The sequence below is a fragment of the Pteropus medius genome, unplaced genomic scaffold (assembly GCF_902729225.1).
Source record: "Pteropus medius unplaced genomic scaffold, Ma_sr-lr_union100, whole genome shotgun sequence".
NCBI classification, from domain to species: domain Eukaryota; kingdom Metazoa; phylum Chordata; class Mammalia; order Chiroptera; family Pteropodidae; genus Pteropus; species Pteropus medius.
In genome coordinates, this window is record NW_024343578.1 from 3861895 (window position 1) to 3886857 (window position 24963).

A 24963-nucleotide genomic window follows, 5' to 3' on the forward strand; every position below is an offset into this window, starting at 1 on the left:
AGGCAGCAAGATATCAAATGCTCCCAACTTTTCTGTGCAGGGATCTTGGCTCTTCTTTACCTAGAGGATGGGACACAGCACCTAGTTCTTTCTAGAGTTTCTTTCTAGGAACCCAACTGTCCCAGCGTTTCTGTTTTCTTTTTACCATTGTCCAGGTTATATTTAGATCTCTGGATATCACATCTTCCTAATAGCGGTGATCGAAACGTTTCAGTGGTTCCTTTTCATTTTTCTTCCTCTTTGCTTGAAGCAAAATAAATAGGCTCCATCTCCATTGTTGGAGACTCCAGGCAATTAACTTTTGAGGAGCTGCAGCACAAGTTGCAGATATATGAACCCTCATAGGTCGCACCAAGTTTAACCCCTTACACAGGAAGTTAAAGCCAGGGTTCGTGGTAACTATTCTGTGATTAGATATTGCTTTCCTTTGTTAGGGGTCAACTTTCTCTCCTTTTGAGGCAAAGAAATCCCTTATTACAAACCACTGAAACAATCCCGTTGACTACAAAAGGTAATGAAACTGTTCTATACCTTGAATGTGGTGGCGGTTGCCCAATTGTACATATGGGTGTCAAAACTATTGATTACAAAGGCTGATTTTTACTGTACATGTTATACCTCAATTAACAACACCAACAACAATCTCGTTTAGTAACATGGAAAAATGTAGTCAATACTAAAGCAGGGGGGAATACATGAATATGGAGGAGGAAATCAGGAGAATTTAAAACTGCGTTTTGTTGAATGAAGAGATAATTTTCCCCTTTAAAAATTTCTTTGTGATTGATGCTATGAATTTTGGAGCTGCAAACACGTTTGAAAACTTAGATGCGCGTTTATAAAAATGTGTGCAGCTGTACATGTAAAATTAGTTCACTTTATGCACTTTGTTATATATCTGTTAAAAAGTTTTAAAAGAAGCCTTAAAGTTCTGGATGGTGGTCAGAAGGGTGTATATCCAAATGAAAAAAAATCCATCCACTAAAAATTTGTGGTCTACCGCATATTATACCCCAATAAAAAAAAATACATAAATTGAAACTATGTTGCCTCTGTCCTGGACAGGCGGTCAAAGACCTCCAGCGATTGGTTCACTGACTCCCAGAACAGGCCCCTGGCAAGGAGTATATAGGATCTCAGAAGGACCTGCTTCCGCGTGGCCTGCGGTTATGCCGCCTGCTCTGGGGCCCGAGTCCTTCGGGTAGGGGTAAGGTCCTGCGAACCTGCACAAAGGCCCACGGCTCCTGGGTACTAACGGTGTTCCCGCCCACGGAGGAGTCGTGGACATCCCCACAGCCCATCTGGAAATCGCCGGCCCTACTCCACTCCTCGCCTGCACTACTGACGTCACCGCCCCGCCTTCCCATCTCTCGCCGCCGTTTCCGCCCGCTCCCCCTTTCCCGGCGTGCGCCGCGGTCAGGCCCCTCGCCTTCGGCTTCAGCCTGCCGCCCCAAGATGGCGGACACAATGAGCCGGCGCCGCGCCGGTTGGCTCTGAGGCGACTGTGAGGAGGAACGGTCAGCAAAGCCTCACAATTCGGTCGGAGGAGCGTTGCGGGAGCAGGAGGAGGGAGAGGAGTCGGCGGCCCGACTGTCGGACGCCCTTCCTCTTGCCTCCGGAGCGGCGCCCGCCCCGCCTGGATCGGCCCCCTCGGCAGCCCGCCCGTTCGCCTGCCCGCTCGCCGCGGGGCCCCGCCCCGGCCCTGCTCCGCTGCCGCTGCCTCCAGCAGCCGCCGCCATGAAGCTGACCGACAGCGTGCTGCGGAGCTTCCGCGTCGCCAAGGTGTTTCGCGAGAACTCGGACAAGATTAACTGCTTTGACTTCAGCCCCAACGGCGAGACGGTCATCTCGAGCAGCGATGACGACTCCATCGTGCTTTATGACTGCCAGGAGGGCAAGTAAGTGCGGCGGTGGCCCTGGGCCCGGTTCTGAGACTCTCTCGTGGTTTGCTCCCCTCCCTGACTCTGGCCCCCCGCCTATTTTGCACTTGCTTCTGCCAGGGCGGCTTTTGCTCCGAAGCAGTCCAGGAGACCTTTTTTTCCCCCTTTTCTTTAAAAAAATAATGGTAGTATTATTTTGTACATCTTCGGTCTCTTCTGAGAGCGCTTCTGCTTCACGTGCCAAACCTCACCTTGACCTTGACCTTTAAGCGCCTGGTCCGCCCATCCTGGCCGCAGCAGGTAGCTTTTCTGCCACTCGGACTCTGTAAAAGGTGCCAGTCGGCTCTGCCCCCAGCACGAAACTGCAGAGGCTGCTCTCTCCTGCCTCATCCAACAGCGTCAGCTCGCTCTCTGTGCTCTCTCCTCGGTGACCTCGATTCAGCTCTGGCAGTCCGCCCAACCCCTGCCCCTTAGCTTCCCGCGGCCTTTCTGCGTGAGAGCCGCGTGGGTTGCAGTTCTTAGCTGTCAGGATTTATTTGTTGTTCCTCTTTGGGCCCTGTGTCCTTTCTCTTTCAAATCATGCTCTTACTTCCTTGGACCCGATGCTACTTTTTAGCAACATCTGAAACTTACTTTTTGCCAGACACAAACGAACTTGGCTGTCCCAATTCAGACCTGAATGTGAACTTCCCATTAGAACAAAAAGCATCCTATAACAATTTCGTGGTCCCTCTTATGCTTTTAAAGGAAATTACACTTATGGTACATTTAGAATTATCAAAATGTCGAGTCTAGTCTGACCATGAAATTTTCTGCGTTGTTCCAACTCATCTCAATACCCACCACTCCTGCATCCTTGCAAAATGTTACAAGGACAGTATTTTGCTTTTTCCCCCTGGGGACCTTGTCAGCTTCACCTCACCCATGTAAGACTTAGTCCTTGATAAACTGTGAGCACCTTCAAAGCAGAAGCTTACTTAGGCTGTGATTTCCCCTCAGCCACCTTCCCCAAGCAGGCTTGCAGAAGTTTGCTTTAATTCAGTGGCTTCTGGTTTTGTCAGACTTCATTTTGTTTCCTTGTTCCAGATCTTATTTTTTGAATCTTTGGGTTTTTCTCTACCTTCTCCAGCTGTTCCTTTTGCCTTTTTAAAAAAACTGATGTCTTCCATAAACTTTCTTTTGTATCTTGTCTCTTCATTTGTGAATTTGGTTATCTAAAGTAATGCTGTTTTGGCCCGAGCTGTAATGTTCTCCCCAGTTTTCTTTTCCCCCCACTGGGGCTCTTGAAAGTATTATGTAACTGGCTCTGGATCTGACTGCAGTATGTGAAAGAGTGGTCTATAGTGGTGGTCCTAGGGGAAGAGAGATTGTTATTAGCTAGATGGATGCTGAGTTATTTGAGTCAATGTTATTCATTTAGTGTATGAATTTCTGTCCACGTCTGGCCACTTGATTTAGCTTGGAAGAGAGTAACGTATAAAGCTGGGGCGGAAGTAGGTTGTGGGGTCCTGGAGCTATAAGAAATTTGAAGCTGGCTTACTTGAAATGTTTAGTGCTTGTGCACAAATTCGAACCTTTCCCTGGAACCTGAGGATAGAAGTGTATATCCTCATTCAAAGGAAATGAAGGTTGTGGTAGCATTTCTTCATAGTTTGTCCCTTCATTTCGATGTTTTGCCAGAGATGACAGATTTGAAGTCTTGTTAAAAGTAAAATGTTAATTTTATGACATTATGCAGTTTATTCCCTCATGTAGCATTTTTACATAGTTACAAACACGTAAAAGTTACAGCAATGTTTCAAAAACTCCTATGTAATCCAATAATTGGCTCCATTTGCTCCATCATTCTCTCTGAATGTATTTATGAGTACATTTTCTTCTGAAGCATCAGAGTTAAGTTGGAGGAATCAAGCCCCTTTTCCCCTAAACATAGATTCCTCACAACGTGGTTTTCCTAAGCACAAGGATATTCTCTTATATAACCAGAGCACAGTTATCCAAATTAGGAAATTTAATATTGATAAAATAGTATAAGGCATGCTTTTAAAAATTTTATCAGTTAATTGTGACCTTGTTTCATTGTGATCTGTGGTGGGAGAGTGACCTGGTAGTTCGGAGACTGAGTTCCAGTTTGGCCTTGTGAGCAGATATGTGACTTGGTCACATCACTTCTTTGGATATTACATGATCTTTTTCGCCTCCAGGAGTCCATAATCCTAAGTGATTATGTGAAGAAAAAATTTGCCTCTAGTAGTGTAGTCAAACCATCAATGGAAGAAAAGTGATGTTTCCTTGTAAGGCATAGTAAGTATCTTTATTAGATGGTAATAATGTTAGCATTTGGGAGTTTGAAAATGGCTAAAACAGTATTCTCTATGCTTAATATATTTTTTCAGTTTACTGTCATTTAAACTTTCTTTATAATGGAGTTCATCCATTGAATGACTTTTCAACTTGGAAGAATATGAAGGATATCTGTGGTAGGTGATGTGATGTGAGTTATTCAAAGCAAGGCTTTAATATTATTTATTCATACTTGATCACCAGAATCATAGTTTATGGTGAGAAGCTTACCAAGTATTTGTGAAAGAATATTGTTCCTGGGCTTTGTAAAGATTCTCTGAAATGGATGTAATATGGTGAGATCTTGCTTTCAAACTAGGAAATGATATGAGGTAAAATGTTTCTATTATTAAGAAGAAACCTCAGGTGAGTGTTACAAATTTGAGACAAATAGACCATATGTGACAGGCTCTGTCTTCACTATTGTAGGTATTCTGAGGGTAAGTTTGTCTTTCCAATGGTAGAGGCAAAGTCAGCTATCCTTTGAAAGCAAGCACATGTGTACACAGTCATATTCACTCATTCACTCATTGGTTACCACACAGTAACCCCAATGCAGAACCCAGGACAGTGGACTAGACAAAGTAGACTTTGAGCTGATCTTTCAGGATTGGTAAGAATGTGGATAGACGATGAGCTAGCTGATCTTTTTAGCTGATCTTCCGATTGGTAAGAATGTAGAAAATTCAGTACATTTGAAGTGAGAAGTCTCGTTTGGAAGTAGGTTTTGTGTAGGGAAACTCTTAACCTTCCTGACATTAACAAAAATTGAAACTGCAAATGATTGATGTTTTAAAGTTTTTTACTGAGTCATCTGATTGGTTAGCATCTAGGTTCCAAGAGGATTTTGCACTGACAGGGTTAAACTTAAGTCTTTCTTTTTCATAAATTGGAACTCTTGGTAAACATAGGTACAAGATTTATGAAATCCTCCTACACCTAAATGTAGAACATTATAAGTTCTTGGTTAAATATTTTGATGAGTTCAGTTTCAGCTTGATCTTCAAGCTTCTATAGAGGGGGACATTTAAGGAACTTTAACGAATGGATTGGTATCCTGTAGCTTAGAAATATGTAATTTTACATTAAAGTAAAAAGAAAACAACCAATGGCTGTTTTGCTAGGGAGAGTTAGTTAGGCTTACCTTCCAAAAGGCATAGTCTTTGCTTTGGACCTGTAGGATAGGGAGGATGGATAGCTTCTGCAACAGTATATTACATTAGAGTGGGCAAGCAGTTTTGCATCTGGTTTTAGTTTTGACGAATCATTTCTTCTTGAGGAAAAGCGTAAGTGAATGGCTTAAGGAAAGCTCTGGCCTTGTTGGTTTGACATAGTCCCATATCCATCTTTTTAAAATAATTTACGACCTGTGTTGTTTTGTGTGCCTTTTTCCAAATAGATTGTACTTTTTCTCAAAGCTTACTTTTGAACATTGTAGTAAAGACTGAATTGAGCCCTCAGAAATACTTCCATTTCCTAATCTTGGCATTTGGTGTTCAGAGGTGAAAGCTGTTGTACTTGATTGATTCCATTTGTTTCTTCCTTTTTGGAAGAAATTTTCTTTCCAGTGTTACAGCTTACTAAGAATCTTCACCCTTGCCACATCATTTAAGTTCTTCTCTTTTTATGAAGATTCCAGATTTTGGTGATGGAGGATTTTGATGGTTTTCTTTCTCTGTCCATTTCCTCATCAGACCAAAGAGAACCCTGTACAGTAAGAAATATGGCGTGGACCTCATCAGATATACTCATGCAGCAAACACAGTCGTTTACAGCTCTAACAAAATAGACGGTAAGCAAGCCTTCTTTTTAGGAAGTTATGGCCATGGTTTCTTTTGTTAAATAGTTCATGGTATCTTTGTGACTACTGTTTTGGTGATAGTTATTTTAATTTAAATATTTTCCTATGATGTTAGCAGTGCTAACATTGTTATGACTGAAGAGATGCTGGAAGCAAGCCACTAGTGTTTTGAAGGACTTGAAACAGTATGAAAGGTCTCCAGTTTAGAGTGGAAAGTGAGAATAGGAAACAAATTGTATATATGGTTTGTACTTCTTGAAACTTGAAAGAACACTTTTAGAACAAATGAAAGAATCCTTGACACACAGTAAGTGATAAACAATAGTACTTCCTGTTCAAAATATGTAGATTTGAGAAAAGTTTTCACAAATGCTTGAGCTATCATAGGTTAGGGACCTAGAAGAGTTTTTGGTGTATGCCCAACCTTTTATGGTCTGTGTCATAAAGGATCGTATACTGCCCTTGGTTATCTTTGATTCTGGGGACATTTTTTGATCTGAATTTTATTGCTTTTTCTTTTTTACTTTTAAATAAAGCTAATGTCTTTGAGGGGTAAAGAGTTATTTGTAGAAATTAAACTTGTGAATTTCTTTCTCAAATAAATGGTCTCTGTTTTTACCTGCATTTCGCCTGGGTGGGATAAGTCATTCTTGGTTGACAGATCGTCTTGGTAATTGAGCAATAATATTTACTTTCACATTAGGACTCCTTTTTTTTCTTTTTTTTTTCCCCCATTTAACTTACCTTACTGATTTATTGATTGTTTCACTTTTTATAGTAAGATTTTCTAATGTCATTGGACAGAGGTTGCTTAGACTGCTATTTTGGCTATGCCTATCTCAGAGCAGGTGGGCAGAATTCTTTTATCTTTTTTTAAAATGAGATTTTTCTGCTTGTACTTGACTTTTAGTAAGTATATCATTTCTACTTTTAATGCCTCTATTTCAGAAGTGGTTTTCTAAGTAAGCATGCATTTGATGCTTTTGGACAAGAATATAAAACAGTAGGATCCTGAGGAAACATATCTGTATGATCGTCTGCATGACTGGTATATTTCTTCTGGTGGGGTGTTTTTCTGGGTGATTAAATGAGGATTGTCCAAACATGGTGCAAGATGAGGCAAATGTGTGGCACTTGCAGCTTTGCTGCCAGGCCTCTGCTGTTGAGGATGTTGCCTTTCCTGTCTCGAGTGCATCCTGAAGAGTTCCTCCAACGCTTCGTTTCCTTTTGCCTGATTCCAGGCTGAGGTAGTAGTTTGTACAGTTTGAGGGTCTATGATACCACCCGGTACAGGAGATAACTGTACAGGCCACTGCCTTGCCAGGAACAGCGCGCCAGCTACCGAGTGGGGCGGAGAGGATGGCGACGCCCTGCTCATCTCTGAGAAACCAGGTAATGGGAGGAAGCCTTTTTCTGCTTAGGGCAGGTGAGTAGTTCCTAGCAATAAAACAACCAGGAAGACTTTGTAGTTGTCATTCAAAAAACTTGGAAGATGTTTTCAAGGAAAACCATGTAGAGTTCAGTTTTGGAACATACAAAGAGTACCCTTTTCCTTCTCCCAGGTTAAATGCCCTCTTATTAAAAAGTACCCCTGTAAATCACTGGGATGACTTGGTGTGTTCATCCTCTTAGTTCCTGTGTTCTTTTTGCCTCCAGAATGTTCTTTCTATGCTTTCTTTTCTGCATTTTGGCACCATTTTCTATCATCCCTTTCTCAATAATTGTTCCTTATTCATAGTCTTTTCAGGGGCATAGTATTTCCCAGCTCTATTCTTTATGACACTTCATTCCCTTCCCACCACCATTTTTTTGTTTGTTTACTTTTTCAGATAGAATCATTTGGTTTTTAAGAGTGTCTCATTTTACCCAAGCACAAATTTCTGATTATGCCTTCTTTGTTACGTCAAAATCTCACTGCTGTGACTTGTTGGTACAGTTCATGAGTTTGGTATTGAAATGTCTTTAGATCTTTTAAACCCAAATTTTCTTTTTATTTTGGCATTATTATTATTATTATTATTTTTATTTTGGCATTATTTCTTTTTATTTTGGCATTATTATTATTATTATTATTTTTAAACAACTGATGCACAAGGGACCAGTGGGTAGTTGGTGAATTAGAAAAGAAGTAGTAGGACATTACTTCTCTTTCTATTTTGTTTAATTTTAATGTAAATTGTATATCCATTTAACATTCAGATGAGGTCAGGTTGCATCAACATGCCTTTGGAGAATCCTGGACAAAAATATGCAAGTCCAGCCTGATTCTTAGCTTAGTATGGCTGCTTAATTCTTTGAACCTTTTTCCTCAGCAGCCAGATGTTTTTCTTTAAGGCTTGCCATTCTGTAGGCACTAAAACTATTGGGTTTTTTTGAGGGGTGGGGCAGGGTATATTTGCAGAACAAGTTGCATTGTAACTATGCAGAAGCCAAAGATGGATAGTTAACAATGATTTTAAACATTGCTCTATATGCTGTCAACTTAAGAACTCTGCTTTTGAATTATATCAGATCTGTGGTGCCCACTCTTCAGTTGTGGGGAGAAATTATTCACCAGTATTTATTCACACCTGGCTTGGGTTATGGAAAACAATGAATTCTTTGACCTTTTCAAGATAAAAATGCAAAGTAAATTCCTTTAAAAATAGTAGGATATCATCATGCCTTATTTGTCTTCTTACAGATACTATTCGTTACCTGTCCTTGCATGACAACAAATACATCAGATATTTTCCTGGACATAGCAAAAGGTAAGACCCAAGTGTTATAGAAGTAGATCTTTTATCCCTGAGGTTATTCAGACAATAGAAGAATGGAGAGATTTTATCAGTGAACTAAAGCTAATTCCTCACTGCTGTGTAGTATTCTTAGTCTTGTTAACCCCCTTTAGTAGTCAGCTCTCGATTAACTGAGGTTGTGGAGGCAGGGGTATAACTTCATAGATAAACCGAAATTTTAGTTGAAACGTAATTAGGAAAAAGGTAAAGACATTCAATGGAAACCTAGGTAGTAAAAAGTATACTTAGCATTTAGGAATCCCAAATATCAGCTATCCCTTATATATATGAGGCCTTCTGGTACAGGTGGCCCCCATTTCAGCAGGCCCCTGCTATACATAAACTATGTGAAGATCTTAATGAGGATGCAAAAAAGAATTGTTCTTTGTTACTTTTGAAAGTGAAGCTTGTTTCCTTTTTCTGTTTTGTAATGTGAGCTGCTTCTGTCTTTTACCCCAACCTCCCAGTATTTTTTCCTCTAATTTTTCAAGTTTTGGTTGAATGTTATTTCATTGGATGATATTTTAATCACAAGGGAGAGGGGTATTTCCTCCTGCTTTCATTTGCAAATGTACAGAAACCCAGGACTCTTAGAGTGGTAGAGAACCCTAACAGAAGGTTGGCCAAGAGCACCCTGCACTTCTGATTGGGCAGGGCATTTCTATGTTGGTGAAGATAAGAGGTGGAAGCTCTTGGTTACTGTGTAGTCCACAGAAAGAATGGCTTGTGACAAGTAGATGTTTTTGCTTGTTTGTAATCAAATGAATGTTCACAAATGTACTGTCTGTAATTAACAGTTGATTGCAATTCAGAATTCTTTACAATTTTCTCAGTTATCTAGCCTTTGACCTCCTGTTTCTTAGATGACTTTGTCCCTCCTTTTTTTTTAGAAAATCAAAGCCAAAGGGTTTTTTTTTTTTCAACTTTTATCCCTTCCACCTAAATTTCTCTCAGAACCCTTTCCTTGAGAGAGAAGTAGCCTTTTTTCCTTGACAAAACCAATCTCTTTCTGCTTGCTTCCATTTACTTAACTGTACTTTTTTGTTGCCTACAAACTTACTTGGCCTTCCTTATCTTAAATCTATCTTGAGACTACCACCCACTCCTTTTCATTGTCAAACATGAAAGAATAATCTGCATATTCCCATCTCCAACTCGGCACACTCATTCACTGTTATAGATCACTCTCTGTCTAGTCCCAGAGTCATCTATGGGACTTTTCCCAAGCTGTTATACCTGCCTCTACTGTCTCTAGTTAAAATCCATTGCCTTGGGCTTTTTTTGTGGGGAGCGTGTTCAACCTCTTAGTAAAGCTTTTTTTTTTTCCTTTGGCAGCTGACTTTTCCCATCTTGGTTCTGTTCTTGCTATTGGCCCTTCTTCCTCTTTTGACTCTAAAATAAACAAGGTTCTATCCTTGCTTTTTCTCCTTTTTGATATTTTCTCAAATATCTCCACTGATTTCGCTCACCTCTACTCAGATGGCTTCCCAAATCAGTATCTTTAGCCCATATTTGTCATGAATTCCAGACTCAACTTCCACCTACAGATTTTATACATATTTATGTAGATGTTTCTTCTCTGCCTCCACCTGACAGGTCCTACACTCCCATCATTTTTATGTTCCTCCGGCGATCTCTTGTCTGTCTGCCTGATGTTTCTTCATCTCTTTCTCTTCCAGTTCTCCTGACTCAAAGCCTTTGTTGTCTGTTCATTTCCTTTCCCTTGCCTTCACATACACATGTTTTGTTGATTCTACCTAGGTTTAATCTCATGTGTCACTCTCCTACGTACTCCTTCCTTTGCTTCTGTTCTAGCTCATGTCCTGTCAGGTGGAGTATTGTCAAATTCTAATTAATCTCCCCATTCCTCACCATCCTGCATCAGCACCCTGTATTACAGTTCTGACCACTGCACAGCTTCCTCAGGAAGCCTTCACATCTGCCTGCTCCTTCCCTTTGGAATCAGGTTCTCTTCCCTCCGGCTGTGATCCATTTTCCCAGCGTTATCTCCCACTACAGTTCAAGTGAACCGAACATGTGCTTCATGCCTTCCTGTCTTGTACCTTTTGCAAAGGCATCTGTCATTGAAACCCTGTTTTCCACAGGTGCTGCTTCTTCCAGAAAGCCTTCCCTGACTCTCTCTTGTAATTGCCTGGACTTGGCAGTTAAGCTTTTGTATTCCCGAACCTCTCAGCAAAGAACTTTGTGCCAAGATAGAATTCCTCTGAGCTTTTGATCTTGATACCATGGCATAAAATTACATGTCTATATGCATTCTGCTCACTCTTAATATTGCCTCAGCATTCCCAGGAAAATTTGGCTTATAGTATCTTTTAAATTTTTAAGTTGAGTGTTAGTGCACATTAGTTGAGTTATATTGGAAGAATTTGAGCGGGGGCACTTTTTAAGAAAAAAAGTAAATTTTCTCATTTCCTGTTCACGGATTGCATTTTAATTCTTTCTAGTGGAACTAAAACCACCTGAACCCCTTTCAGTGTCATCCAAAAACTTGAACTTCCTCTATTTCTAGATTTAAAAAATCCATTAACAAATGAGCTTTGCAGTTTAACCACCTTTTTACTTCAGACTTTTCTGTCAAAATGAAACAGTACAAAATGTATATTTCCCTTCTAATCTTCATCTGTGATACCAGCTTCTATATTATGAAGTGTTTTGCAGCTGAGCCAGAATGTGGAACTACTCATCCATAGTACCTAGAAGGAAGAGCCATCTAAATGTCCATTTTCATTATACTAGTTGCCTTTGATCATTCCAGATTGCTTGTGTATATGTGTTTCTTAAAATGGCAGTTTTGGTAGAGTGGTTTAGCGTTCACATCCAATTTTTGCAAATATCTTGCTCAACTCCTGTTTATCTCCATGCATTGCAGGGTGGTGGCCTTGTCCATGTCACCTGTGGATGACACTTTCATTTCTGGGTCTCTTGATAAGACCATTCGACTCTGGGATCTCCGTTCTCCTAACTGCCAGGTAATAGTACCTCACAGTTACAATTCAGGTGTTTTCTATGGTAGGCACTATCGTCATCATCATCTCTCTCTCAAGGAAGGAGGAAAGCAGTGGTTCCATTCTGGGATCCTAGAGTCTTTTTAAACTTTGGAGAAAATCTCTTTTCCTGATAGGTAGCTGGTAATTAAGCAAATGCCCTAATCCAGTGCATACTGCATTATGCTCTGTGGCTTACTGCTTTAAAAACAGTTTTCTGGGAGCCTTTAAGCTATAGCTTTTAGCCTTAAGGGATTTTTTTTTTATTTCAATTGTAATTGTACTATACAACTGTACAATTAAGGTTGATCTGAAATCAATTGTAGGAAAACCTGTTTTTTAAAAGCCTCATTTTAGTTAGTTTTACTTTTTCTGTTCTGTAGGTAGGCTGATCTATTTGTGTCCCTTAGTTTTCGTTGGGAAAGGTTAAATTTGTAGTTAAAATTGGTAGGATCCTAGATTCATTAACTTTTTTTCTTATTTCTTTTTTTTAGGGTCTTATGCATCTACAGGGCAAGCCAGTTTGTTCTTTTGATCCAGAAGGGTTAATTTTTGCTGCAGGTGTCAATTCTGAAATGGTCAAACTTTATGACCTTCGCTCTTTTGATAAGGTAAATCTTTGAATCTTTAAGCAGTCTTGATATCATAGAAGTTTTGAAGGGCGAGGTACACATTTAAGAGCCTTTTCTATGGTAGAGGAGGTATATGGTAGGTATTAGAATGTCAGAACAGTAGTTTTTCTGCTTTCTCTAGTCAAAAAGGAATCTAAAGGGATAGAATGAGAGTTGGCTCTGGTGGAAGGAATTATTGATATGCCTTGGGCCTGGAGTTGTTACTTTTATCTTTTGCAGGGGCCATTTGCGACCTTTAAGATGCAATATGATCGAACTTGTGAATGGACAGGACTTAAGTTCAGCAATGATGGCAAACTCATCCTCATCTCCACCAATGGCAGCTTCATCCGTCTCATTGATGCATTTAAAGGAGTAGTGATGCACACGTTTGGGGTGAGCTGACAACATTTGAGCATGGCTGTTTCTGTGCTCATACCTCTTGGGCTGAGAATTGTGTTAGCTGGGGTGGAGACCAGCAGTTATCCCTGACTCACTCTTCGAGGCACGGACTTGCATTTTCTTCCTGCGCGTGAACTTATTTCTCATGGATTCTGAGATATTCACTTCACACCCAGTGACCCAAGTTTGGTGTTTAGATATAAAATAATTCCTGACTATAAACATTTTCTTGCCCTTTTGAATATAGAGTTGTTGAGGGTAGGGGGTGAATTATGAAGGATGGCAGACAGGTTTGGAATCTTGATGGTGCTGTACATGAGGAGGAGAAGGTTTCACAGAAAGGAAGGTGACGTGTATGCTGGGTAGTGTTTCTAGGCAATTGATTTTGTTAATGGCCTTGTAAGAAGAGAACTGTTCTGCTTTTTTTAGGGTTATGCCAACAGCAAAGCCGTCACACTTGAGGCCTCGTTCACTCCAGACTCCCAGTTTATTATGATTGGTAAGCTTCCTTTATCCACCTTGGGAGTTGTTTCTGTGGTACTGTGTATTTATTTATATTATTTTTGTTAGTTTTAACTAATTAAGATGTTATCCTTTTGATAGACGTTTTCAGATTTTTGTGTAGCACAATATGTCAAAGGTATAGCGTCTTTAAAATTATGCTGACTTTACAGTTCTTTACTGGGAACTTGCAGTAATGTTAGTCTTCCCTAAATCGCATTATAGTTAAACTCTACAAGCACTATCTTACTAGTAATAGTAACTTTCTAATGTAACCCTGTTTTCAGTCAATGGCTAGCTGTTGGTAGTGTAGTGATGATATTCAGTAATCTTTTTAAATGAGAAAATGGAAGTTAGAGGGGAAGTGACTTGCCCAGGAACAAATAAATACAGACAACATTAATTCCCCAAGTGTCCTCTTTTCTCTGCCTCTCCTCCCTCTCAATTTCTGCTGAGTGCTGGGTCCTGAAACTTGGCCTCTTTCCAAATGTCAGTGTCTTTTTCCCACTTGTCTTTGTAGTGTGCCTTGAGCTGTTGTATTTTCCTTGATCATTCTCTCAGGTTCAGAGGATGGCAAGATCCATGTCTGGAATGGAGAGAGCGGTATAAAAGTAGCTGTGTTGGATGGCAAACACACAGGCCCTATTACCTGTTTGCAGTTCAACCCCAAGTTCATGACCTTTGCCAGTGCATGTTCCAACATGGTATGTGAACCAATGGGAAATGAAATGTCCTCCATCTGGCGGCCCTCTCTGTGGCTTTTGAGCATAGCAAGCTGTGTTCTAAATAGCTACATTACTAGCAACAGATTCATGCTTCTCAAATGGTGGCTTCCCTGTTTCACCTCTTATTCTCTGATCTCTGGTTGGGCTGGTCTTTCACTTTTACTCTCATTTCTATGATCTCACATCACTTATGAGCTCCCAGGAGATCTTAGGTCAGTTTTTGCTCTGGCTGGCTTCTGGTTTTATGTTCAAACTACCTGGGCTACACTTGACAGCTTTTTGGCTTCTTAAAATATTTTCTTTGAACAAGGCTTTTGGTGGCTGCAACCTTTCAGTTTTCCATTCCTCTTAGTTTATGCTGAATTCCTCAGAAATTCTTAAAGTTGATTATAACTCACCACCTAAGAATTTCCTCCAGGCTCCTGTCTCTCTCTTGACAATACTAGCAGAACAAAGCATCATGAGTCTCTGCCTCTAGTTTCCTCTTGACATCTCCTAAACTCACCTGGGTATTTCCTAGCCTACCCAGAACATGGTGCCTCACTCCCATCCTTTTTAAACTAAGAACACAGTGTCAGAAAAAAATGCAGCAAAACCATCCATTCCAGTGCCTCTCATTTTTCACAGCTCAGGAAGGAGAAGGCCTGTCTGAAATCACCTGGTGTATTAGCAGTGAGGCAAGGTTACCCAGACCTCCACCTCCCAGACAGCATTCCTTTTTTCTCTTACCCCTGGGCCACTATGGTGGAAGGTAGACAGTGTGAGCAGGAACCAACCAGCTGACTTTCACATAGGGTGGGGATTATTTCTCCCTAGATAGCCAGTCGATTGGGTCAGGAGGGAGGGCCACCAGCCATAAATCCTCCATCACGGGGTTGAGCTACTTGATGCTATGGGAAGGGGTAAGAAGAACCCTCAGCAGTTAAGAGAGAGGTTTGGCTTTTTAAACTTGATTTTTGTTCTCCTTCCAGGCCTTCTGGTTGCCCACCATTGATGACTGACCTTAATGCTGTTCAGCTGTTTCCGAGGGTGGCCAGCAGGAAAAAACTCAGAGGGGACTGAGATAATAGTGGGATTGGAATATTTGACTGGACTGGAGAGCATCCTTCCACATGGCCCTCCCATGGATGTGCTGTACATCTGCTCAAAAGAAAAAAAATACTTTACTGAGCTTCTTCAAAAGGACTCTTGGTGCGGCAGATTCACACGGGACTCAGATTTTCCAGCTGTCATTGCACTGAGCTCCTCCAGAGGAGTGACCAGACTCATGATTAGGGTATAGTGGGGCCCTTAAGACGCCTTCAGTTTTGAATGTATTTGCTGCTAAGGAGCCATTGAAGTTGTTAATTCTGCACATCCCCAGTTGTTAATTCTCCCACCCCCATAAATGCATGGGAAGCCACAGTTCTGGTTTTGAGCTGCTAAGGCAGCTCAGTGCCCCTTGCCCTTACCCTGCATGTCTTGTTACTGGGTCTCCCTGTGTCATTGTGGTATAATCCACAATCATCATGTTACTTAGGTGCCAAACATTTACAGAAATAAGTCTTCATATATCTTGGTGTCAGAGATGGACAGATACAGAAAGACCTTGCTTTCCAAAAAGCCTTGCAAGTTAGGTGTTTGAGGGTATGTGATCTAGGCATGCCTCAGGCTTTGAGTGTTGGGTGGGAAAAGGCCCAAGAGGATGAAAGAGAGGGAGGGTAGCAGGTGAGAGTTCCTAGGGCTGGGAGGTTTAGCAGCGACCTAGTGTGGGCCCTTGTCATCAATACAAACCCATGGTCCTTCTGGTTGCCTACCCAGTTTGGTTGTATACAAAAGCAAGGTGGGAGTCTATTTTTGTACATGAGATACAAACATCACACTTTCCTGTGGGCCAGTATTGTGGAGTGAGTCTGAGTTGTTTACACTGATGCCTTCCCTGCCCTCCACAAATTGTGTATATAGTCTCATGATATCACCCCTTTCTCAGCTCCCAACCATGAGCTGGCTCTAGGCCTGTGTTATATGTTATATTTAGCTTTTTTATATATGACCTGGGATTTCTGTTGTTTGTATTTTAGCACAGTGTGTACACCTTCATTTAAATATATCTGTGTGTGCATACATGTATTTGTATGTATGCATATATATAAAATACCTGTCCTTTCTCAGTTTAGCCAAAGGACATGGATTCCTACAGCCCCGGGGAAAGTCAGCATTCTTGCTAATAGTGTTTGCCACAAGTGTTAGTGAGTCTTCTTTATTACATTTTTCTTTTCAGGAGACTGAACGAAGCATAGCTTCAAGTGTTTGCTGTTCCTGTGGCAGCTAAGTGAGGGTCTTGGGATAACTCCCTTGTGTTCCTCAAGCCGCACTTTGGGGCCCTCTCTGCAGTATTAGCCCCCTTTTTTTGCCTGGTGATGGCTCTGTCTTGTGCCTATATATGTGTGACAGTCACTTTTGCATGACTTTTGTGTCTGGCTTGCAGTATTTGGGGACAGGATGCTAGAACCAGGGCATTTTCAGTTTGTCTGAGGCTTCTTTACCAATTACAGGTCACTCCTGTCTACCAGGTATGTCTTTCTTGTTTTTTTTTTTCCTTGCCTTCTCTTGGGAGAGGGATGGGTCCTGATCAGGGTAGAGATGAGCTGTGTCTGGCTCATGGCCTTTTCCTCCCCTGCATGGCCTTCTTAGAGCAGGACGAATGGCATGTTATTTCACTGAATTCTCAAACATTAAAAGCAGATAACATTCCTTGCAGATCCAAAAACAGACTCAACAAGGTGAAGACTTGCCCAAGAGTACATGGCTGCTAGGGGAGAATGCAAGTCATTACTGCCTCTGTTTAGCAGCTGGAATAGGCTGTGAATTGCTAGCAATTACTGTTTTTTTTTTTTAAGCAATTTTACTTTTTGACTTGCTCCTCAGACTCGAAGGGCAAGGGGCATGCATCTTTCTCAAATGTAGACTAGAATCGGCAGCTGCTGCAGTGCTGCCCATTGTATAGCTCTGCCATCTCAGAGTGGAGGGACTTTTAGAAACCAAATGATCTGAGCTGTTGCTGCCTGCTCTTGGTTTTCTAGGGTAGAAAATTCATGGGAGGAATAACTGTTCAGAGAGTGCTTGGAATTGTGGGTTAATGAGAAAGGCTGTGTGATCAACATATCTGTAATCAGAGTGGCCACCCAGCATGACTTGCCTGTCAGCAGGAAAATGATTTATATTGAGCTCCTGTGCGTCCAAAGGAAGTACCATGCCCTTTGAAAATATGCACTGCATGGCCTCTTATTTATGGGGACCTGTGGCTGCAGAGCTGGCTCTTGAGGAAGGAAAGGGAAAAGATGTAGCTAGAAGTGACTGGAGTTGATGTGGTGGTGTGACTAGGCAGAATAAAGGAAGAAGTGAGGCTGTAGGCCAGAGGCTGAGGGCTGGGGCTATAAGGATGCTCTCAGTGGGAGCCAGAGGTGCTTGAGTTCTCAGGGGGGAGGGGGCTGCCCACCATACTCTCAAGAGGTTAAAGCCACCTTTTTCTATGGGACAATACCGACAATACCACATTGCTCAAATGACCAGCCATTGGGGTTTTATTTTAGAAAAAACTTTCCCATTGAAATTGTAATTAATGCTTATTAAGGAAAAATTGGGAATTTAAAAAAGAATCAGTTTGACTTTCAAATGCTACCACTGTTAATCTTTTGGTGTTAAATGTTCCTCTAGATATTTCTGTGTGTAGATTTTTGGTGTGTTTACATAGTTGTCATTCTACTGTATATACAATTTTATGTCCCTTTTGTACTTAACATATAAACATTTTTTCCATGTTATCTGTCTTAAACAGAATTTTATGGCTGCAGCCTCTTCCATTTAGTTTCTGTAGCATTGACTGGTGCCTAGAGTTGGAGGGAAGGATGGGTTGTCTCCTGGCTCACACTGGGACTCGCTGTAATGCCGTATGGATGGATTGTTGGGCTCCTTGGGACTGCCCTTGATTCCCTGGTGACTAAGGCCTGTGGGCTGGTGGGAGGAACCCCTATACCCAGACTTCAGTGAACAGTTACCTGGGTCTCCTCAACCTTAGGCTCTAATAAGCAACCATATGGCCAGAAATGAGTAATTGGGAGAGGCCAGCTTGAGCCAACCTTGATCTTCAAAGACTGCATCTGGCATGTTCCTTAGGCTTCCTTTTCCTGCTATTACCTCAGCCCTTGATCAGATTGGCAACCTCTAGCTGGAATAAGGTTTGTCCTACAAGGCCTTGGCTTCTGCGGGGCAAGGCTAGTGGGGTCTCTTTGAGGCTCCTACACCAGTTATGGCAGATGCCCCGGCCATTTGCTTGGTAGTAACCCATCGCCTGGCTGGTGCATTGGTAACTCTTTGTGCCTTTTCTCTTCCTAGCCCTCAGACCTGCAGGACCTGCTGCTTCCTCTTTCCTGGCTCTCTGAACCAGAGAAGACAGACTTGGGCCTGTCACTTTGCCTATAGTCACTGGAGGTTGGTCAAGGACTCTGGGGCAGCAGAGGGAACATCCTAGTTTGTGAGTGGTAGGTCATGAATATAGGATAATACATTGTTCAAGGAGGAAGAGACCTCCTCACATCCTGGTCCGAGGGCTGCTGCAAGTGTTTGGCTCTGCTGAGAGACATAAACACATAGGTCATCGTAGCTGCCCCTGCAGCAGTTATTCCTAACAGTTTGTCTTGCTTGCTGTTGAGAAACCCACTGTACCTGCTCCCCAGGCTTCAGCCTTTGGTGTGAGGAGCACAAGAACAGGCAGTGGGCTGGGTCAGAAGCAAAGCAAGCAGGCTGTGAGGGTGAGCTGCTTTAGCTGTTTATGTGGGTGAGAGGCAGGCACAGGCCGCTGCCCACAGAGTGGCGGAGGGTGGGGGAACTGCTGAGGAAAGAGGAAGTAAAACTCCTGCAGGCTGGTAGGGCATACTCCTGCATTTGCCAGCTGCCTAACTAGAGTCCTGGAGAGGTTGCCCAGGGCTTCTGAGGCCATCTAGTTTGTCAGGACCCAGCTCTGGACAAGATGTAGGCCCAGAAGTGCTGGGCTGTGGAGTATGACTAAAAAGTGAGAAATTTTGTAGTTTTTTCTATCTCTTCCGTGAAGAATGTATAAGAAATGAAGTCTAAAATGAATTGATGGGCAGGAAAGAGGGTCTAAGAACCTCCTTAATGGGTTACTACATGAGTTTTACCATCGATTCTGAGGCCTGTTGGCTCTTGTCCTTCCTGGCTGCTGTCTAGGGCTGTGAGTTGCCTAGTAAGAATTCATCTCAGATGTTAAGTAGGAGAGGATCGGGGAGGATCACGGAAGAGTTGGGTAAGGCTGAAATCATGAAGGTGGCTGCTTGTAATTGAACAAATACTTACCCAGCATCTTAACATTGGCAAATGCCAGAAGATGATAAAAATAGTCTTGTAGGAAGTTGAGGAACTAATAAGCTGTTTATCAAAACAAGCCCTGGAGCCCCAACTGACTTTAGCTAAGTCTAGCTTTATAGAAATTTGCATTCAAAAACAAGTTAAATGGCAGCCAGTCTAGTATCTGCAGCTCAGAGCTCACAGATGATGGTAGAGACCTTTATGTTTCCTGGACAAAAATTCTCACACTGGGGCTCACCCCAGGCTTGGAACTAAAGAGGCCACAGAAAAAAAAACAGTCTTGACTATGCAGGCTTGCAAGGTGAAGCTAAGACTGATTCTTTGGAAGGTAAAAGAGCAAAAGGTATACTGTAATGCCAAGCTGTACAGCAATTCATGATTCACAAGGATTCTTCTGCACACAAACATTTAATCATTGGGAGGTAATGGGGAACAACAAAATGAAGGCATTAACGAGGCATCAGCCTAGGGTGGGGCTGGAGCTTGGAAGGAACAATTGAGGCTAGGCCAGAGGCAGGAGCAGCAATACAAGAGCATTTCCCGTTCAGCCAACTGGGGCTCCTCTTGCCCCCTTTTGTTCTCCCCCAACTTTAGCCCCAGTGCCTGTGCCTTCCCTCCAGTGGTAGAGGAGAGTAGGGTAGGGCCTGAGCAGGCCTCTCCCCAGGGGCTGCTTCAGGATGACTGTTCAACAGATATGAGGCTGCCCCCAGCTTTTCATAAGGCATCCTGCATGGGCTTTGGGGGTTGTTGAGTAGATACCCTGACATTCATGGTTTGGAGACTTGGATCCAACACAGGCTATCTGTCCCTCTTGCATCTTTGGCCAATTCCTTTAGTCCAGCTGTCCTTATCTGGGAATAATATATTGGGTTGTGAAGAAACCTTGTGTGGGTATCCTAAGGTGTACAGTGCCTCTGCCAGAGGGTTGTCATTATTGATATTAGCACTTTTCCCCTGCCTGCCAAAGAGGGGACCTGGGGAACAGGGTTCTTACGCTCTTCAGCTCTGACTGCCTGGTATAAATGTTCCCCTTGAAATGGGTTGGGGTGGGGGTGAGAGCCCTGGGCTGTGTCTGGGAGCAAGGCAGGCAGGCCTGCTGTTGACCATGGTGGGGGGATGCCCCGACTGTATCTGACCCCGAGTGCTTCTGGGATGTGGTATCTGAATCCTCAATGGCCATTGCTTCCTTGGCCCTGGCTGTACAAAGGAATCACGAACACAGAGATATCGTCGTAGGACACCTGCCCTTCCTCTGTGGGATCACCGTTCTTCCCCTGTGTGCTGTGTATCAGCATTTGGGCCAGCTCCGAGAACCTGTGGGGACCATCCTGCAGATGTACTCTGGGGCCAGAGCAAAGAGGCAAGGCCAGCCCTCAGGGAGAACATACTGCACTGGGCTAGACACTTGGGGACCCAAGCAGTGCATTCCAACTTTGGGGCCAGGTAAGCAACAGGCCCAGGAGGGCCACAGGTTGCACCACAGGAGCCTGGACCCAGAGATTTTTGGGACCCACCGTCATCCCCACTCCCTAGTATTTGAGACAGCACCAATCCTGACCACCTGCCCTGAGCCAGGCTCATCGTCAGTACTATCTTCTTAGCCATAACTGCTTGGTGTTGCTGCTGGCAACAGCACAGGCCCAGGCAGGTACCCAGCAGTTATAGTACCTGTGTGGGTCCTCTTGAGTACCAAGAAGGAAGCTCCGCACCATCTGTGCCACCTGCTCATTGGAAAGGACGTCCCAGAGACCATCAGTTGCCATGACAACCACGTCTTCCTCTTGTAGCTCCAGCTGGTCCATATCCAGCACTGTGACCTGCAAGTTAAGCCTGAGGATCCCTCAGCATTCCTTTCCCAGCTCCCACCAGCCTCACTGTATGCCTTTTGGGGCAGTTGGAAGCTGGGATGGGCTGTTGCCCCCTCACCTGTGGGACAGAGAGCAAGAAGGGCTTGAGCTGAATGTTTGTGTCCAGGACTCTGAGCTGATGGTCTCCCAGGCCTCGAGAGACGGCCAGTGTTCCCAGTAACCGAGCCTGGGGACAAGGGAGGTGTGAGGTGAGAGCAAACGGCCCCAGTAAATGCACAAGTAAAGCAGAGGTGGACTGTGGCCCTTGGGAACCCTGGGCTGAGGGAGAAACATACTGTGGCTTTGGAGCAGACCCCAGAACTTCAGCCACAGCCACCAAGGGACAAAGGCACTCCCACCTCTGCATGGGCAACTGAAGAAAGATTCTTGAAGGGGGCCATTCACTGACCTGTCTACCCTGTCCGTGGATCAGTGGGTACTTGAGATCTGACTTCTCGACACACTTGTAGCTCCTACCAGAAGATCCAGCATCAACCCAGGCCCTATTCCCTACCTCACCCCTGACCCTGCCCAGTTGAAGGAGACTGCCCCAGGCCACACAGCTGGGCCTGGACCCCAGGGTTCTCCCCACTGTGTCTCCCCACCCCCACCTTGCTCACCAGCCGTTCATGTGGTGATCCCTGAACAAAACCTTCTGCCCCAAGTCATCCCCCTTCAGTCGCCGAGGGAACTCCAGTCGGGTGAACTCACCAGCAAGGAGCTCAGGGTAGACAAAGGCCTGGGGTAGGGAGGTCATGTTCAGATCAGGCTCCCTCTGATGGCCCTGGACCCAGGAATTGGGGCTCCACAGCCTTCTCTGTCAAGGGCACCTACCAGCTGCTGGATCCTCTGCCGCTCAGTCTCCGGGGTGAACTCAGAGCTCAGGGGCCGTACCTCATCTCTCCGTACCAAGATGGCCCTGATGGGATTGAGGAGGAAAGGGAGAGGTCTGTAGCCCTGCCTCCGACCTCACTCATGGGCTCCTTCCTGCTGGCCCCTCCTTCAACCACCAGGGGCCAATTCTGCCCATGCCAATCCCTTCCTTGTTCAAAGCCTTTCATGAATGTCTACAGCCTGTAGGGTAAAGACTCAGCCCTTCAGCCTGGCATTTGAGGTCCCCACTCTCCCTGGCATCTGCTGTCCACCCTCCTACTCCACACATGCCAGGTATACAAACAGCTCAGCCAGTTAATCTCCATCCCTCCACTTCCTGCCCCCTTTCACTGTCTCCACTGCCTCTGGTGCCTGTCCTGCCCCACCCACCCTGCCCACCCTCCAGGGCTCACTTACCTGCTATCCCCTGCATTGGCCACATACAGCTTTCCCTGCAGGGACACAGCCACCAGGGCTGTGCATCCACCCACTTGGCCTGCTGCCTCCAGCTCCCGACCGATCACCTCATCCTGGGGCAAACCAAGGCCACTTGAGGGGCTGTTCCTGATCCCCACCCTGCAGTTCATTCCTCACCAGCAAGCCTGGCAGTCCCAGTCCAGTTTCTAGCTATGACTCTAGAATCCCTGTAGTTAGGAGATCTGGATGTATCGCGTGGGGAGGAAGGGAAGTCCTATTCAAAACAAGAAAGGAAACCAGGCCCTGCACCAAGAACCAACTGGATATGCAATGCGATGATGCAGATAAAAGCACCTAGAACATAGTAGGAGTAGGCACTGGAAAAATGGGAGGGGTTATGATGACAATGATGACCATTAGTAAAGAATGAACCAATCCAATCATGTCCTCCCAAGTCAAAGATCCAGGGTGACCACCATTCTGTGCAGAGATGCCTGGGGACAAAATCTTCCCTTCTTTCCTAGTTGAAGGCCATACTTACACATTCCTGGAAGGCATTCTCCAGGGCCCCAATCACCAAGTCTTCCGTCTTAATGCCCTTTTCCTCCACAAATTGGGGGTCACTGGGACAGATGCAGCGGCCGCTGAGGTGCATGGGGGGCTGAGTAGCTACCATGCCTTCTACTATGGCCGCCAGCTGCCGGCGCAGACAGGAGTGCAGGGTGTTGGCAGCTAGGATAGCTGCAGCTGGACCGCCGTGCCCATCAAACAGTGCCCAGTAATGACCCGTCAGGAACTGTACAAGAAAGGCTTGGTCTCAGGCTCTTCTTCCTGGTTTCCCTAGTTGACCCCTGGCCTAGCATGGGGCACTAGGGCAAGAACCTCTGCCTGAAGTCCTGGACCCCAATCTGTAAGAGGGGGTTGGACCCAGTTGTGCTCACCTCCTCTGGGCACAAGGTCAACCACTCCTGGTCCTCTTCAGTCCCAAACTCACATCTCTGGATGCATAGCTTCCCACAGGCAGCTTGATCCTCATTGAACTCAGATTTCTCTGCATTGATGATCCTGAGGCCAGGAGGTGGTCAGTGACCCTTCAGGAACACACCCGTGTCCCCGTGGGCACAGAGACCAGAGCTGGTGCAGAGAGGGAGGAACCCTCCCTCTGGGGCAAAAGTCCCTATGCTGTCCCTTATACCTCGATAAAGATGGTGTAATTTTCCTAACTGTTCAATGACCTCCTGACCAAGGCAAAACTCAGGGCCCAGACCCCCCTGGAGCCTACCTGCTGACCAGGGCTGGGAGGTAAGGATGGGGCTGCCTGGGAAGATCTGGGGCTCCCTTGCCTATCCCCTGCCCCATCTCAGCCAGAATTCCTGCCTCACACTGCATATTCCGTAACAGGGTGAGGTGTGTACCGGGCTGGCAGGGAGGGGATGAGGTGGGTGGGGTGGTAATCTCGAAAGCCCAGAAAGTTGGCATTTTACCCCGTTTCCCTGTCTCATGTTGGAAGCCCCAGGGGTGCAGGTCCTTCTCGACTTGCAACCCTCACTGAGAGAGGTTGGAGTCCCAAAGAAAAGGCCGAGGTGGGATGGGGGGAGGTTGTCCAGAGTCCAGAAATGAGGACAAGAGGGAATTATCCACAAGGTTAGGGGAGTGGGTATCGCTCACTCGGTTTAGCTTGTTTTCTAGCTCAGCACAGGCCCTCAGGCTGGATCAGCAGGGGTCGGGGTCGGGGGTCCCAGGGCAAGGGTCGCTGGAGTGGAGAGTGTCGTATGGGGGTTGCTCGGGGCTGGGGGACACTCACTCTGCGTAGCCTGCGTTCCAGGGCAGCGTGCGACTCCGCGCCGGGCAGCGCACGGGCCGGGCTTCCGGGAGGCTCGGCGCGTCGGCTGTGCCGGGGCAGGAGCCTGAGCCGCGCAGGAAGCGGGGCCGCCGGTAGGGTACGGGGCTGGTGTGTGGCCTCGGTGGCCGCGGCGCGGGCAGCGGACCTTTCGGCAGGAAGCGGCGCCGCAACCAGCCGGCTGACATCGTGCGGCCGCAGAGGGCTGCCCTCGGGGCGCCAGGAGGGGAGGCTCGGCGAGACACCACCCGGCCGCCCTCTCCTGGATGGAGGAAGCGGCCAGGAGGCGGGGCTGAGCGGAGTGGTGACACCCCCAAACCCCCGCCTCGCCCGGGAGTCCGTGTGCGCGGCCTGGGCCCAGTAGTGCTGGCTTGTCAAGCCTCATAACAACCGTAAGAAGCAAACGCTGTTACTACCCCACTTAAAGTGCCAGAAAATTGAGCCCCAGTATGGGAAGTCGCTTGCCCTGTGTCATACAGTAACTTGAGCAGGCTAATTGTTCACCCACACGTGTGGGGCATTAACCTTCGAGAGTGAAAAGTCCCTTCTTCCTACTCAAAGAGGCTGAGGGGGTTCA

At 45.0% G+C, this 24963-nt stretch overlaps 2 protein-coding genes across 3 annotated transcripts; one reads left to right on the forward strand and one right to left on the reverse strand.

Moving 5' to 3' along the window:
• The first annotated feature begins 1249 nt into the window (after nt 1-1249).
• WDR82 (WD repeat domain 82) lies at nt 1250-17846 on the forward strand. The gene is made up of 9 exons (XM_039867568.1): nt 1250-1898; nt 5918-6015; nt 8708-8774; nt 11692-11791; nt 12301-12417; nt 12658-12813; nt 13249-13318; nt 13882-14024; nt 15017-17846. Exons 1-9 carry the CDS (start codon nt 1738-1740, stop codon nt 15044-15046), a joined length of 942 nt encoding a protein of 313 aa, XP_039723502.1. The 5' UTR covers nt 1250-1737; the 3' UTR covers nt 15047-17846.
• Nucleotides 17847-19798: 1952 nt separating this feature from the next.
• On the reverse strand, nt 19799-24663 carry PPM1M (protein phosphatase, Mg2+/Mn2+ dependent 1M). 2 transcript variants are annotated; one of them, XM_039867567.1, is made up of 10 exons: nt 24351-24663; nt 23488-23611; nt 23088-23342; nt 22547-22659; nt 22091-22175; nt 21877-21995; nt 21666-21729; nt 21336-21443; nt 21078-21226; nt 19799-20260 (listed from the first exon to the last, which is right to left on the reverse strand). In XM_039867567.1, the coding sequence occupies exons 1-10, from the start codon at nt 24572-24574 to the stop codon at nt 20257-20259; spliced, it is 1245 nt and encodes a 414-aa protein (XP_039723501.1). In that variant the 5' UTR covers nt 24575-24663; the 3' UTR covers nt 19799-20256. The 2 variants fall into 2 exon arrangements, with proteins under 2 accessions (XP_039723501.1, XP_039723500.1); XM_039867566.1 differs by having other exon boundaries at nt 19799-20723; nt 24351-24661.
• Nucleotides 24664-24963: the final 300 nt, after the last annotated feature.